The sequence below is a fragment of the Saccostrea echinata genome, unplaced genomic scaffold, assembly GCF_033153115.1.
Source record: "Saccostrea echinata isolate AGI-Se365-2 ecotype Australia unplaced genomic scaffold, CSIRO_AGI_Sech_v1 ptg000009l, whole genome shotgun sequence".
Lineage (NCBI taxonomy): Eukaryota > Metazoa > Mollusca > Bivalvia > Ostreida > Ostreidae > Saccostrea > Saccostrea echinata.
The window spans coordinates 53,810,839-53,827,051 of NW_026889758.1; the positions used below are offsets into that span (position 1 = coordinate 53,810,839).

Here is a 16,213-nt window from a genome sequence, read left to right on the forward strand (position 1 = left end):
AAGGGAGTCAAAATAAGGCCCCATTCCCATTTCTGAAAAGCAAATATTCTCCCAAATTTTTGCTTTAAAATTCCCAAACAATGAAAAAATATCAAAGCAGGGTAGCATTATTATTCATATTGATTACATTTATAATTCCCCTTCACAGTCCCACAGATTACAATTTTTGTCTCCAAATAACGTTAAATTTTAACCAGTTTTGGCAGATAGCATCTATGGACAAACGGAAAAAAATTGTGAATTCCCCCCCCCCCCCCCCCCCGGGCTTCAGGGGTAGGGCTAAAACGATCTCAGTGTCATCTTTAATGATCTCTTAACTCCTGGACATCAAGCAGTCAAACTGTTGGCATGACTGTAATAAGCATTGAGCTCTAGCAAAATTCTTGCTTTGAAAGTCTTCTCTGCTCCTAAGTATTAAGCAAACAAACTATATGCATAGTTACGATGAGCAAGGGTACCTCTTCCAAAAATATATTTTGTATACTATATTATAGTGAAAATACAATATTGCTTTTAAAATCTCTGCTCCTGGGAATTTAGGATAATCTAAGTGCATAGTTATGAGCAAGGGTGAGACTCTTAAAATCGTGAAATTTGTGGCCCCAAGGGTCAGGGGTTCAGATGGGGGAGAGGGGTATTGACCTTATAGTGAAAATGCATTATTCTTTTATGCTCCTGCATATTTAGCAGATAAATGAAGTGCATGGTTATGATGAGCAAGAGTGCGTTTTCCACAAATGTGAAACTTGTGGCATCCGGGGTTCTGGTGTTGGAGTGGGGCTAAGATGCCTTTTCCAAAATTGTGAATTTTTCTGCCCCTGGGTCAGGGGCTCTGGTGTTAGGGTGGGGTTCTATTGATTGTATTTTGAAAACGCATAAATTCTTTGAAAATCTTCAACTAAGTGCAGAGTTATGATGAGCAAGTGTGCTCTTACAAATTTTCATGGCCCCTCAGTCATGGGTTCTAGTGTTATGGTGGGGCTGTGTTGAATCTATAATGAGAATGCATTATTTCTTTGAAAATCTTCTCTGCTCCAGGGCATGTAGAAGCAAACAGGGAACTGAGTTGTTATAATTAAGGGTATTTTCACCAGGTCTTTGAAATTCTGGAGCACTTGGTCAAGTGTTTTGATGTTGGACAGGGCTCTATTAATTTCTATTCTACTGCGAGAAGTTATTCCCCTAGCTGTTCTATTCCCCTATGATAATTAATCCTGTAAATCTAACTGAAAGGTCAGTTGAATAAGAAAGTTATAAAAAAAAATTTATATATAATACTGTGATAGTGACAAAGTGGGACATGCACAGGCAAGTAAATCTTTTGTACAATGAAAGCGAGTGTTGTAAGATAATGCGAAAGGATTGCGCAAATGATCAGGTGATCAGACGATTGAACGTGCACCAATGCGATTGGACGTGCGGCGATCATGCGTTCCATGGTACGAATGCTCAAGTTTGCAAGTCAGAGGGGGTATATACATGTATACCGCCCGTTTCCGACGTTCATCAGTTAACATAACTGAATGCGAGAGAAGATGCTGCAGCATCCATAGTCAATTGTGGTCTGAAACAGAGATGCTTATACAGGGTATACTAGTGGGAAATCATGGCAGATTGAAGCTGATAAACCGTGCAATAATAATAAAACGTTTACATGAGACACGTTGAGCAACAGTCTCATGGTCATAAAACACACGCGTAGACAGCTGCGATTCATCTTACGACCTTTAAAAATTGTGCATCACTCTTGCGAGTACACATAACGTTGTAAGACGTTCGTACTAATGTTCCTGTGTCGCATTGCGATAATTTGGATCGCATGGTCGCGTCTGAATAGTGTGCATGTTCACTTTTTTGAGGAGACTTGATACGACCACTAAAACGCATGCAACGAATGCAAGGCATCGTGCGATGTATGCGAGATCTCGTGCGAATCTAAAACATTCCGATCGCAGTGTTGTAAAGTGCTCGTGCGCCAATTGTGAAAGGGCCTGAATATATGCTGTATGCATTGGTTTGGTCTTTTCCCCTTATTCTTTTTTATGAAACGTTTTACCCAATTTCAACCAAATGTCGCTCTTTTTTCCCAAACCGAAAGATCCAGGCTCTAGATATCAGACCTTAAAAAAGTTAGGCAAAGTGACTAAGTTGAAGTTATTAGTCCCCCCCCCCCCCCTACTGATTTCATTGCAGGTGACTGCAGGTTTCCTCTCCATCTGTCACATAAGTTTCCCTAACTTTTAGGTCTCCTGAATTGTTTAGGTGACCTGTTGCTATCTGTTTTCATCCATCGACGTCCAAAGTCCATTAACATTTGAAAATTTTCTGCTTCTTTTGAACAGTTGAACCAATAGCATCATTGTTATAATAAACATTAAGCTCTCTTCCAAAATTATGGAATTCATGGCCCCTGGATCAGGGTCTAGTATTAGGGTGGGGCTCTTAAGATCATACAGTAAAATGCATTAAATTCTTTAAAAATTTACTTCTCTCCCCTGTATAATTAGTAGACAAACTAAGTGCATTGTTATGATGAGCAATAAACTGAGTAAGCAATAGTGCCTCTTCAAAATTGTAAAATTCATGGCCCCTGGGTCAGGGATTCTGATGGGGCTCTATTTATCATACAGCTAAAATGCATAATTTCTTTGAATATCTTCTCTGCTCCTGGGTATTAAGCAGACAAACTTAGTGCATAGTTATGATAAGCAAGGGTGCCTCTTCCAAAATTGTGAAATTCATGGTCTCTGGGTTAGAGGTTCTGGGTTAAGGGTGGTGCTCTACTGATCATTCGTCAAGTGAAAATGCATTAATTTTTTGAAAATCTTCTCTGCTCATGGTCTTTAGCAAACAAACTATGTTCCTTGTTATGATCCTGGGGTTCTGGAGATAGTGAAGGTCTCTATTGACACTATAGTGAAAAATACACTAATTTGAAAATCTTCTCTTCTCCTGGATATAAAGCAGACAAACTAAGTGAATGTTTTTAAGAGCAAAACTGCCTCTTCTTAAATTGTGAAATGCTTGGTCAGGGATTCTGATGGAAGGGTAGGGCTCTAATTGATCATATATGTAAAAAAAAAAAAAAAAAAAAAAAAAAACTAGTCCACTAATTCTTCATGGGTTGTATTATACTCTTGAGACCGTGAAGGTCCTTGGATCTCATGATTTTTTTAAAACTATTGCCTTTTTATTTATCTCACCTGAGCTTAAAGCTTCCAATATTTGTATGGTTTCCGTCTGTAAGCTTCTCAAATTTTCGACTTCTCCTCCAGAACTATTGGAATCAAACTTGCCATAAAGCATCCTTGGGTGAAGGTGAATCAATTATTTTTTTTCAATTGAAGTGCCACATCATTTTGAAAGGGGAGATAAATAAGAAAAGGCAAAAATTGAGATGGATGTCTTACAAAATCTTTTCTCAAAAACCGCTGGGTCAGAAAAGACGAAACATAAGGGCCGGTACACTGAAAGGCTTGCCTTATAAGTCTAAAACCTTACGTTTTGCAGAACGTACGTCTCTTGTGTCCACACGTTAAGGCAAGACTTACAAGATTATACATGTATACAACATTTACATAAATCCCATGTATTTCTAGCCATAAATATTGCATTCGGTCATTAAAATAGAAGAATAGATTACTAGACTTTGAAATAATTATACCAACAAGTACATTCACACTTCTTAAAAAAAGAGGAAGAGGTTGAACAGAAGCATTTGTGGACATTTTCATATGCTTATTCGAAAATACTTTGTGTTCACTTCAATATACCCACGTGTATGATTCGATAAAAATAGAATGACATTTTGGCGAATGATTTTCATTGGTTGAGAAGAAAATTTCAGCTAAGTCTTATATTAAAGAATAGAGCAGTGTTCTATTTGTAAGTCAGACTTGTATTGAAAAATAGAGCAGTGTTCTATTTGCAAGTCAGACTTGTAAGGCTCAAAAACCGTGTATTAAGGGTGTACACAATGTAAGGCAAGAACTTAAGTTCTATGACTTATAAGGCAAGCCTTATCGTGTGTACCGGCCCTAAGAGAAAGTTTCTTCAGATTATATCCCCTGGAGTTAACAATGGAAGATCAAAGTTTAACATGGGAATGTATAGTAAAAAATCTGAAGAACAGCAGGGCATGATTTTTGTTAAAATACGCTAGTATTTTCAGGTTTGTTTAAATCATAACCCCTGGGGGTAGGATTGGGCCACAGAGGGATCAAAGTTTTACATAAAAATCCAATGTATATAGGAAGCAACTTCTTGTAAAGATCAGCACAGTCATGATTAGTCATATTCATATGCAAGTTTTCTGAAGTTGTGTAGGTTCAAGTTTGTTCAAATGGTCCCCAGGAGTAGGGTGGGACCATTTAAGAGGCTCAAAATTTAACATTGAAATATATTGAAAAATCTTTTTAAGAACAATAAGGTCATGATTGGTGATATTTTAAAATATGCAAATAATACCAGGTCACGTAGATTCAATTTTTTTTTTCAAATCGTGACACGTGGGGTGGGCCACAAAAGAGGATCAAAGAAAACGGATTTTAAAAACTTATAAAGAACAGCATAGTCATGATTTATAATATAACTAATTATACAAGCATCCTTAGGATGTGCATCGTCGGAACCCACGGGTTTTCTCTCCATTACACTACATTCAACGTAGTGTAACGGTGAGAATACCCGTGGGTTCCGACGATGTACGATGTGTAGATTCAAGAATATTCAATTATGGCCCCTGGAGGTACGAATGGGCTACTGTTCTGAAAAACAGCAGGGCCAAGGTGATTCGGGTGAGTGTTTTTGACCAGGGGCATCTTGGATTTTACAGGTTGGGAACTAGAAAATACTTCAAAATAAGTATTGTTAATACAACACTCTTTTGTTGTATAGATTTTGTGTATGCTTGTTTGAATAGCCACTGCATTTCTTTTCATTTGTAAATCTCACCAATACCCAGTTTGTACTGATGATAGAGATACAAACATTGCATATAATGCTTTCAAAGCTTTTTTCCTGACATGAATTGATGAAAATGGTCTTAAAGGAATATTCATCGGAACACTGAAACGTTCATCTCTTCATGTTCATGTGCGTAAATTGAAGACACTTTACAACACTTATTTATACAAGAATTTATCATCGGTAATCATTAAAGTGTATTTTTGTTGCTGTACACCCCGTCAATAGGTGGGTAGTAAAATCCGTAACTTTCCGGACATGAACTTTCTGGATGGCTGGTATATTTATGGTGATGATGACTCCTCTTTCCAGAGGTATTTTCTGAATCTGGGTAACAGTCCACGGGCTCAAAGGTCTTGCTCAAACAAATCTCTATTTCGTAAATGACTTGCCTCTTTGTATCCTACAAATAAAAAGATTTTTTTTTCTGATTTTTCAATATGAAGTAAAAGACTTGAGAGTGTTTAGTTTTCACCAATAGTTTTTAATCTTCAGGATTTCCTACAACTCAAGAGTATTTTGCAAGTACAAAGTACTTATATCAGTAAAAGCTTAGACTGGAAATACATGCCGTTGTATTTGTCTTTGAGTTTTGGCTCTTGCTAACTTTAAAAAGAAAATGGAAGTATACAAAATAGAAATCTCTTCGAGATTTACGGACGACGAGATTTACGACTACACTCACGTGGTCATATGCACATTGAACCAACGCGTTTACCCCCAGTTCTCGCTTCAAAGCGGCTTCTGTTGGCTTTATCTACAATATAATAAAATTGCAAAATTTTAAACTATAATCTGATACATGTATTTACTGTGATATACATTATTTATCAGCATAATGTAATGAATTCACAATTTTTTGTGGGAAAATATAATTGCGTACATTATATGTTGCGGTGTGACTCGGTACAATTCCTTGGTTGCCCAGTAATCTAAACGGAGTAAAACAGTCGTTAATGGGAGATACAAAGATAAATTGAAGATCTGATTAAATGATAAATTGTATACCTCTGACCATGTTTCTAAAATATTATACATACGTTTGTCCGTTAAAACGAGTATAAAGATCCAGTGCTTTAGAAAAATATCTATATTCCGTAGAAGTTACGTTGAGTGAGCTGGCGCAAGTCCCATGTTTACTCCATTCGTGTTCCCTGTAGGAAATTTGCAGATTTTTATATATTTTTTGTTTCTTGAGCGAAAGTGAAAATGCATAACCCCAGTTTCACCACTGTTCACTAAAGCTTTAAATGTAGTTATGCCGGTAGAAGGGGGGATAAAACTTTAGGTTTTGGTCATAGAAGCATTGGTATATAATTAGCTACCAGCTGGTACCGTGTTTCGACATAAACAGCAGACTCACCAGAAACTGTATTCAGAGGTGTCCGAGTACATGTTTGGCCACAAAATCTTCAAATGCGGCAAGAGCACCTGAAATGGATATGGTTGATGTTTACTGGAGGTGGCTGACCGGAAATTTGAAGTCATCTTTCGAAACTGACTGCTTTGTAAGAAGTGTCTTAATTCTATTTTTAAATTGTGATATTGACATCCCTCAACAATCGACATGTAATGGTATATATTAGAAAAGGGTGCCCTATATCTGCACTGCATGCGCGAAAATTTTTATATATACAACTACCCGGTATATTACAGAGACGTTAATGCCGTTATTTTACAATTTCATCGATACTTTGGACTTCTGATGGGAGTTGATTAACGTACAAATTGTATTTAAACAAACAGTAAAACACTGACACATGCTGTACAAGAAGTGTTAGAGCGAAGAGAGGGTAAATTTCTCATTTAATCATTGCATGCAGCATTTTCCAGCAGATAATCTTACGTCACTTTCTTGTGCCCTCCAAAGACTGTCCAAACTATCGGTGAAAATGTATTACCTCAACGGAACTCTTTGCTTATTTATTACATGTATTTCATTTCTATTTAGTTTAAAGAGAGAGAGTACCGAAATGGCATCCGTATTGAAAGGTTGGGTTCCACAGCTTGTCGGTCCCTCTGTTCCAGTCTTAGTGGGCCTGCAGAAAAAGGTCTAAATTTTGGGATGCATCATTATAATTTTTGGTATTAAAGGTATATATACCCATTCGTACAAAAATGTTAATAGTGTTCTTAAAAATAACTTTACCACATTCCATGAATACCCCAGCCTTGCACACCTTGTGGAATGGAACAGGTGTGATGCTGTAAGTAGAAAAAAAATGCTGACGTCATTGGTCCAAAGTAGGCATGTACTCTACGACATATATGTATATTTATTATTTAATTAATTTGAACAAAATTTTTCTTATTTTACATCCCTACTTTAAAAAGTGACGTAGGTAGATCAGATAATGAATTGATATTTAGCACATTAGATGTACATGTAATTGACTAGCTGATGTGTCATGACCACAAAGGTCATACTACTAGTAGGTCAAGGTTTTGTTTGTAATTGAATAATTTATTTTGGTCCATATCTCGTAAGCCACAGAATATAAGAATGACTGGATAGTTCACATCAAAGTTGTACTCGCCCTCATGGTGTGCCCTGACCTTATTTTAATGTTATACCTGAATTTTCAAGGTCATTGAACACGCCTGTATCAACACGGCCACAGATGAAAATCACTTGATACTTTTCACAGTAGTTGCAATGCTGTATAAGAGTATTAACTTGTATATTGTTGCAATTCAAAGCCATATTTCAACGATCAAGAAGCATTGCAGCCTTAAGCAAAATGAGTGTAGATCATTAGTTAGGGAAATTGAGATGGAGAACCAGAAATGGTCGTTCCTCCCATTTTTTACGACCAGTGAGGTTCGAATCTACAGCCTTGAGCCACAAATGAGAATGGATTGAGATGTAACTATAGTATTTTAATTCTTGCTCTAATTGGCAGTGTCATGAAGTCATAGGTGAAAGTGATAATACCTGCTGGAATTACATAATGTTCAGTCTTCATTTCTATAAAGCCTTAAATTTAATGTATCATTTTTAATGTTTGTAAAATTTATCTGATGTCAAATTTCTTAAAATTTTTTTCTTTATTAATTTTCTTGTTTTGGAACTACTCGTTTAATTAATGAATATTTATGGTGGATAGGTAGGAGAACAGTCGAGCCACATTAATCCGGACGCCTGTGTTCTCGAACTAATCGTCCGGATTAATGAAACATCCATGGTATATCTAAATATTAATTTCGTCCGGAAGGTGAAGCGTCAAGATTATGGACATTCGTATTAACGAGACTACACTGTATTCACTATTATCCATTTGAAATCAAACACGTTTTTTGATTTTCTCTTTCCATTTTCTTTGTTTTTTTCTTCATTATTTAAAAATTCATATTACCTCTTCCTTGCCCTTTATGCAAACGGCCACAGGCCACTCCTGAGTGTACGTAAAAATATCCCATTCATCAGAGTACGCAGCCCTACAATGACCAGTTGTTACATATAAACCACATTAACAGTTGGGGTTGACCTCAGCCTAACAGAAAGTCCATGACAATCAAAAAAAAAAACAGAAAGAAAAAACAATGAAAAAAGGTCACCAGGATAATATTGAAGGGATACAATTATAAGTTAGCTTTATATAGTATATATTGGCAAAATTATCCCCCCCCCCCCGGTTCCTACGGGCCTGAACCAAAGAGGACACGCAAAATACCTGTACCTTGCATATAGTGTCAGGAGGCTCCAGAAACCCCCACCCTACACACACCGAATGGGTCAAATTTATAACCTTACATGTATACAGCTAACTGCATGTTATACAGTTATTTAACTGTCTGCCTGTCTGTATCTCTCTGTTTTTCCGCAAAAACTTTAACCTTGCCCATGACTTTTGATTGGTTGGAGCTATGGTTTTCATATTTCACTTGTGTATTCCTTGTGACAAAGCCTTTCTTTGGGTACCAACATTTGACCTATTGACCTGGACCTTGGAGTTTGACCCACTTTTGCAAAATTTTATCAAACTTTAATCTTGGCCATGACTTTTTTAACAGTTGTTGCTCGGGCTTTCATACTTCACATGCGTATTTCTTGTGACAAGACCTTTCCTTGGGTATCAACACTTTTGACTCTTTGACCTTGACCTTGACCTACTTTTGAAAAACTTTAACCTTGGCATAACTTTTGAACAGTTAGTGCTAGGGCTTTCATATTTCACCAGTTGTATTCCTTGTGACAAGACCTTCCTTTGGGTATCAACACTTTTGACCTGTTGACCTTGACTTGGATTTGAGCCCACTTTTGAAAAACCTTAACCTTGACCATAGTTTTTGAACTGTTGGAGAAAATTCTTTCATATTTCACTTGTGAATTCATCGTGATAAGACCGTTCCTTGGGCACCATTAATTTTTACCTTTACCCTTTATCCTTGACCTTGGAGTTTGATCTACTTTTGAAAAACTTTAACCTTGGCCATAACTTTAGAAAGGTTGGTATGGAGGCTTTCGTATTCCACAGTTGTATTCCTTGTGACAAGACCTTTCTTTGAGTACCAATGTTTTTATTTCTTGACCTTGGACCATGACTTGCTTTGAGAACTTTGACCTTCGCCATGAGCTGCCATACGGGGGCATCAGTGTTTCATTAACACTTCTTGTTTCACTATGTATTAGTCACCACAACCTCCACCCTCACCCCCGCCTCACCCAACCTGGATATTTCTCTTGTTCTCTAGTACTTGCTGATGATATGGCACGAGCAAAAGAATCGGCTAAGTTCAGTTCTTTAGGTCATTGGTTTAATTTTGTTTTCTTTATTAAAATATATCTCTCATGTCATACTCCTTTCACAATTCTTTGAGTTCTACCATTGCAGGAAAACATTACAATATGCATGAATTAATGTAACTCGATAAAGGACTTGTCCAAATTGATGTATGATATAGGTTTTCGATAACTGTGAATCGTCGAGTTTAAGATCTGCTAAGTTAAAGGAAGATTTATAATATATATTACCATTCTATACACCAAAAGGAATTACGATATTGATAAAATAAAGTAAATATATGTATTAGCATTTGAGATATGTAAATAGCTGTAAATATACTCATTCCATACACTGTAGAACATAGTACAAGCAACAATAAAACTGTCATCTTTGGAATTTTCCTGAAATTAGAGAAGTAAAGTCTTGTACTTCGATTCAAACAAGAAGACTTTTTTGTGAGAGAAATGACCGTTCAATTCATATTTCTGGAAGTTCGAAGGATGTCCAAAATTTAGTTCGTGGACACATGCTTTTTTTTCTTTATCCAACAGTCTTTTTTTTTTTTTAAACATTCCCGATTTACCAATTTCAACAATTTGTATATATATATGGAATGTTTATAATAGTGATGACGTTCCAAAAGATGATAAACTTTGAAATATCACATATTTAAGTAGATTTAAAACTTCCTAAACATTGTCCTACCTTGATACAGTCCTGATAAACAATGATAAGAATATACGTCTCATATTATATTACAATGGTGAAAAAGTCACGCGACAAAATTGCGAAGAGATAATAGTTACAAAACAAAACAAAAGAACTTTGTAAATTGACTTCATCCACGTTTAAAAAAAAATATTAACAAATTATGTTTCCTTAATAATAAATATATATTTTTTTTATTTAAAAAAAAGTAAACTGTCTCCTTGACTCTCATTGAGGTGTTCTGTATTAGATTTTTATGTTATACATTATTTAACAGAAAATTAAAAGCTCTTATGTGTCTTATTTGCAATAAAAACAAATTTGTTACTGTACTGTGAAAAAAAAAAAATTTAAGAGTTTTTTTTATTGGTCCTTCAGTGGTGAAATCATATATCAAAAGTGATATTTTAAAAATGCATTAAATAAAAGTTTGGTGTGTCATACCACCTTAAGATTAGGAACGCTAAATACGAAACTTTTTAGCAAATCAATGTAAAACATATCTGAGTGAAAACATTATATTTAATGTTCTTTCCGTCTTGTACATGAAAAAGATGCATTTATACTTCTGTTATTGTATTTAACATAGAGTGTGTCAGTTTGCTAGGATCAGGTATTCATTTATAAAATGCCATCCAAACATCCAGCTTGAATACCTCGTACCTATCAATTTTTACGACATGTCTGTAAATTATTTACCTGTAATAAAATTTTTCTATTGTTGGTACTACATATATTTTATACCTCCCGCTTGAGAAGCAGGGGTGTATAGTGATGGGTTGTCCGTCCGTCTGTCTGTATGTCTGCATTTCTGTCTGTAACACTGATATCTCTGTGAGCTTTTGCAATGAAATTTTACATCACAATTCCCTATGGCCTTTTGATTTTGAAGTCAAAGGTCAAGGTCATAAATTCATACATACTTTCGTTTCCGGATGATAACTCAAGAAGCCTTTGAGCTTTTGCAATGAAATTTTATACACAACTCCCATGGCCTAAAAAATATCCCTATTGATTTTGAGGGCAAAAGTCAAGCTCATAAATTCATTCATTCTCTTTGTGTGTAACACTTTCGTTTACGGGCAATTAGAGCTTTTTAAATGAAATTTTGTAGCACAACTTCTTATGCTCTAAAGATCTTTTTTGAAATCTAAGGCCAAAAGGTCAAAAGTCTTAAATTCATGCATTGCAAATAACATTTTCCAGATGATAGCGTTAGTTTTCTTCGAGCTTTCTTTGATAAGAGGCCCTATGACCTAAAAAAAGAACCCTATCGATTTTGAGGTCAAAATGTTAAAGGTCATAAATTCATACATTCTGTCTGTGTTACACATTTTCCTAAAATATATCTTAGAAAGACTTTGAGTTTTTACAATGAAATTTTATACCTTAACTCCCCATGGCCTTAAAAAAAAACACCTATTGATTTTGAGGTCCAAAGGTCAAGGTCAGAAATACTTAGTATATATTGTATATATAGTTTTAAGATAATAATTCTAGTTTTTCTGTTAGCTTTTGCAATGAAACTTTTGGTCGTAAATATCTTTAACTTTAAAAAGACTCCTATTGACTTTGAGATCAACAGCTGAAAGGTCAAGGTGACATTTTTTCTTTCTTCATCTTCAAAATTTTTCCAGTTCTTCCATCCTCTATTTTTTTTCCTTAAGCGGGGGACAAAAATTCTCTGAATTAGCTTGTTTTATTATAAAGTTTTGCATCGTTCTGAGAGACTCCCAAAACCAGGGGCCAGAAACTTGAGGGGTCTTAACTTATTTTGTCCTTTGTTGAAATTTGTTCAGTCACTACAAAGAAGAAGTTGAGAACTTGAAATTAAAGTTTATAAATGATGGACGGCAGGTGGCGCAAAGGACGAATTATAGAACGGATGCCAGTATGTCATGACCTAAAAAGCAATTAACGAAGAGAACTAAAATATGATATTCCGGTATATATGAAAGAGCAAATTGTATTTGTGAAAACAGGAATTGATAAGGAAGTGCTTCATAAGTATAGAATTTGTGATTCATCAATATTGATTATTAATGACCAGGTTTTTATGAAGCGAATACCACTTCACAAAAAGTGAAAAAGTATATTGATATTTTTTATTCTAATAATTTTCACATTAATAAGAATTTAGTCGATCGAAAAGTTTATTTTACACTAAATAAAATATTGCCATGGACTACACTCTATTACTATTTCAGAACAGAAGAGACAAGACTAAATCCTTAGCAAAGTACGAGTATCATGCGGTCGATTTCTAGACTTTTTACATCAATCTGTATTTATTATCTGTTTTGCTTCCAAATGGAATTATTTCCATGTCAAGGCAAGTTTTTTTTTCTAGTTACATGTGATATTATATTTTAATACAGTATTGTATGTTCTTTTAGAAACATAGAGCATATCATTGAGATGGTAAAGTAATTAAAGTTCACAATGGATGTTTAATTATAGCTCTGTCAAATGAAACAAAATTATACATTAAATAAATTCATTCAAGTGTGGATATGACCGAGAACTTGTATCCGTTAAATAGCTCCTTGTTATTTTCTAGGTACCTCTGCTAACCACCATCGTGTGAAACGAAAAGTCGAATCATATTTTGAGAAAAAGCATATTGTTGCCTTACAAAATTCGACGAGAATAAATGTTCCAACGTTAAGGCACCACTTACCGGAAAACCTTTTCATGGAAAAGAACAGGACAAAGCACACAGTAATCATTGTTCGTGTACTTCGCACACAAAATCGAGGAACTAGAAGAATGGTTTTCATAGAAAAACTAAATAAAGTAACTTCCGCAAAACTGAAAAATAACAAATGTACAATGAGGGAATATAACCCTAGAGGAAGACAGAACACTTGTTCGAATTCCAGAAACATCGAATATTATCACTGTACAGTTTTTATGGATGAAGTTGAAGAAGGGATAAGTATGGTTGAGTTTAATATCCGGAATCATAATGACTGCAGATTTTCCGATAAAGGATCGTTTACTGTTGGTGTTAGAGTTGACAAGACGAGGACGGCGGTCCAAGAAGGAGCTGAATGGTTTTTTGTCGATCATTTGCAAAGGTCAATGTTAATTGGTGGAAACGGCTGTCAAACGCATCAACACTGATATTTATTATATAGTTAAAAAACATATTATAATAATAAATATTATAAACAAAATTATGAGCGACATACGACAGTATACAGAATAGATCCATTATTTTAACTGACTTAGTTTCCAGTTTGGACCTTCTCTATCATATATGTTATTATTGAAATGTTTAATTATTACTATTCAAGGTCGGGTGCATATTTGAATGTTTGTTTCTTTGCTCACAAATGAAGTATACGTACTTAGTTAAAAGAAATATCTAAAGATAACCAAAAGTGATCAAACTCATAAATCCAGTAAAAAATACCAATTATGAATAGGACAAAAATGCGGACCCAGGAATAATGCAAGGGAGGATGGCACTTAATATCAATCACACAATCATGATATTGAAGTTCCAACATGTTCATTTCAAACTGATTGGTTTTATTTTAGTTTATATCAAGGGGTACTCGGCTCTTTTCTATTTCAAATCAAATGAGGAAATCCTTCTAAACTGACCCAAATATACACGTTAATAATAACAAAGTGGCGAGGAACGGATTTGATATCTCCATCATACTTGTACAAAACCGGGCTGTTTATATTTTCAAGATCACGTAAATTTGGTTTTTTTATAAAACAATTAACAGGTGTCTGTTCTCAAGATGAGGAGATATGAGACAGATGAGGCTCACAAGTATTCTCAAAATTTGAAAGACAGGCGCTTATTGTTGTTTAATTTGATTTTCATTTTTTTTTTTATTTAATTCAATTTAATTTAATTCAATTTACTTTTATATGAGATCGGGCACCTGAAAATTCATTAATACTTTAACTATCCAATTTAATTTGGTACACAGATTAACTAAATATACGTATGGTTTTTTTTTTTAGAAAGGAATACCATTATGAGGAAGTATACTGTAAACTTACTGTAAATCACTTTTTTTATTCACGGTAACTATTTTTGCGTAATTACGCGAGACAATTTTACTTTCGCGTATATAAGCATTATCAATTCATAAGTTATACAGAACAATGACCGAAATTCGTTAAAAAAAATCGCTATAAATATCAAATAACAATATCGCAAAAATAAGGTGTCGCTAAAATTGTTAAACAGTATTATTTTAGCGGTCTATATCAAATTTTATTGTCTTTCGGACTACTTCCACCAATTTTATAAAGGGAGATGGGTGAACAAGGCGTGCAGAATGCCTATAGCTTCAGATATATATAAAAATCATATTCATTTTGTGAATTTTGTATTTAAAGTTAAGTTCTCACTATTGAAATTTATGAAATTATGATAAACAAAACTTTTCTGAGGAAAATTTACTCGGCAAAAATTTTTGTGGTATTCGTGGGGTTGGAACCCTAGAAATAAAAATACTGAGTATCATTTTTCTTTGAGACTAACACGCTTATCACTATGCTATACTACCCCTGATGAATAGTGGCATTTAAATCATGTTTGTGATATGACCCTTAACTATAAATGGACTACAAGTATTTCTCAGCAAGATGCGAATGTTGTGTCATAAAGGTGTATTTTAAAGGTAATTTTAAATTTTTAGATATAAAAAAAGATTTAAAGATATAGGCTCTATGTTTTTTTTTAACCAAAATTGTATATTTTTACGCAAACTTTGAGGATACACTTTCAAAAAAAAAAAAAAATGGAGCGAAGACCCACTTGTGTTACAGTATGAGAAAATGATCCTTTTTGCCCTCTTTAGTGTGTGTATGCTATTTTATAGGCAAATATTCTCAATTTTTGTGAGATTTTTGCAAAATCTGGGGATTTCGCATAAAATATACTTAAATGTTAAATGAAATAACAGAGAAAATTTTGTTATAATTGATATTTACTTCACCATGTTCGTCGAACTATAGGCATTTCGCTAGCCTTCTTAAAACGAATATGTATACGTATTTATGTACGTTTACAGTAACGATTACCACAGTTTGCATATTATTTAAATATTGAACATCTTTGACATTAATATTTATCGTTAAATGGTATCTTGGTCCACCGGTTTTCACCTGTGAATTTTCCTGTATCTATAAATTATGTCAGGGAAAATATGGTAAGAACATTTCTAAATACATGTAAATGTTTTTTTTAACTGCACAAAACATATTTCCTCCTTCAAAAGAGGAGATAGTTAATACATATTTTTATATATACATATATACTGGAAGTGTTGAAATCAAAGAACAGATTAAAAAACAACACTTAGTGTTGTCTTTCAATAAAAATATAAAATGCTGCGTCTTCAAGTCGAAGCTTTAATATTTACCTACTTCTTTCAATCTTTATTTATGCACAAAGGTGAGTAGTATTTTTTATTAAATGGGAAAAAAACCTTTTTGAAACATTTTTACTATATGAAATATAATATGAATCTTCTTGTTGAAAACATTGACACGCAAAATCGCAACTTAAACAAATTCTTACTTATAAATGTTGCAGAGTTGATTTTTTTCCTCAACTGTCCACTTTTTATAAATGAATTCAACGTCCAACCTGTATACCGTAACTTTCTTTCCAAATTTGAATTTAAAAACTGCATTGTATTTTATATTGAACTGCACACTCTATAGCTGCAATAATGTTGCCCTCTCCGATTTTTTTTTTTTTTGAAAGGGGGGGGGGATTCGGAGGATCTCCTGAAAATATCAGATTTAAAAAAAATCGGAGAGGGCTACATTATTGC

The 16,213-nt window shown here is 34.3% G+C and overlaps 2 protein-coding genes across 2 annotated transcripts; one reads left to right on the forward strand and one right to left on the reverse strand.

Moving 5' to 3' along the window:
* Positions 1-5,123: 5,123 nt before the first annotated feature.
* Positions 5,124-10,089, reverse strand: LOC133183967 (ribonuclease Oy-like). The gene is made up of 9 exons (XM_061318838.1): positions 10,043-10,089; positions 8,322-8,403; positions 7,115-7,170; positions 6,935-7,004; positions 6,329-6,396; positions 6,006-6,119; positions 5,849-5,897; positions 5,651-5,722; positions 5,124-5,368 (listed from the first exon to the last, which is right to left on the reverse strand). Exons 1-9 carry the CDS (start codon positions 10,078-10,080, stop codon positions 5,156-5,158), a joined length of 762 nt encoding a protein of 253 aa, XP_061174822.1. The 5' UTR covers positions 10,081-10,089; the 3' UTR covers positions 5,124-5,155.
* Positions 10,090-12,710: 2,621 nt separating this feature from the next.
* On the forward strand, positions 12,711-13,526 carry LOC133182891 (uncharacterized). The gene is made up of 2 exons (XM_061317740.1): positions 12,711-12,732; positions 12,961-13,526. Exons 1-2 carry the CDS (start codon positions 12,711-12,713, stop codon positions 13,524-13,526), a joined length of 588 nt encoding a protein of 195 aa, XP_061173724.1.
* Positions 13,527-16,213: the final 2,687 nt, after the last annotated feature.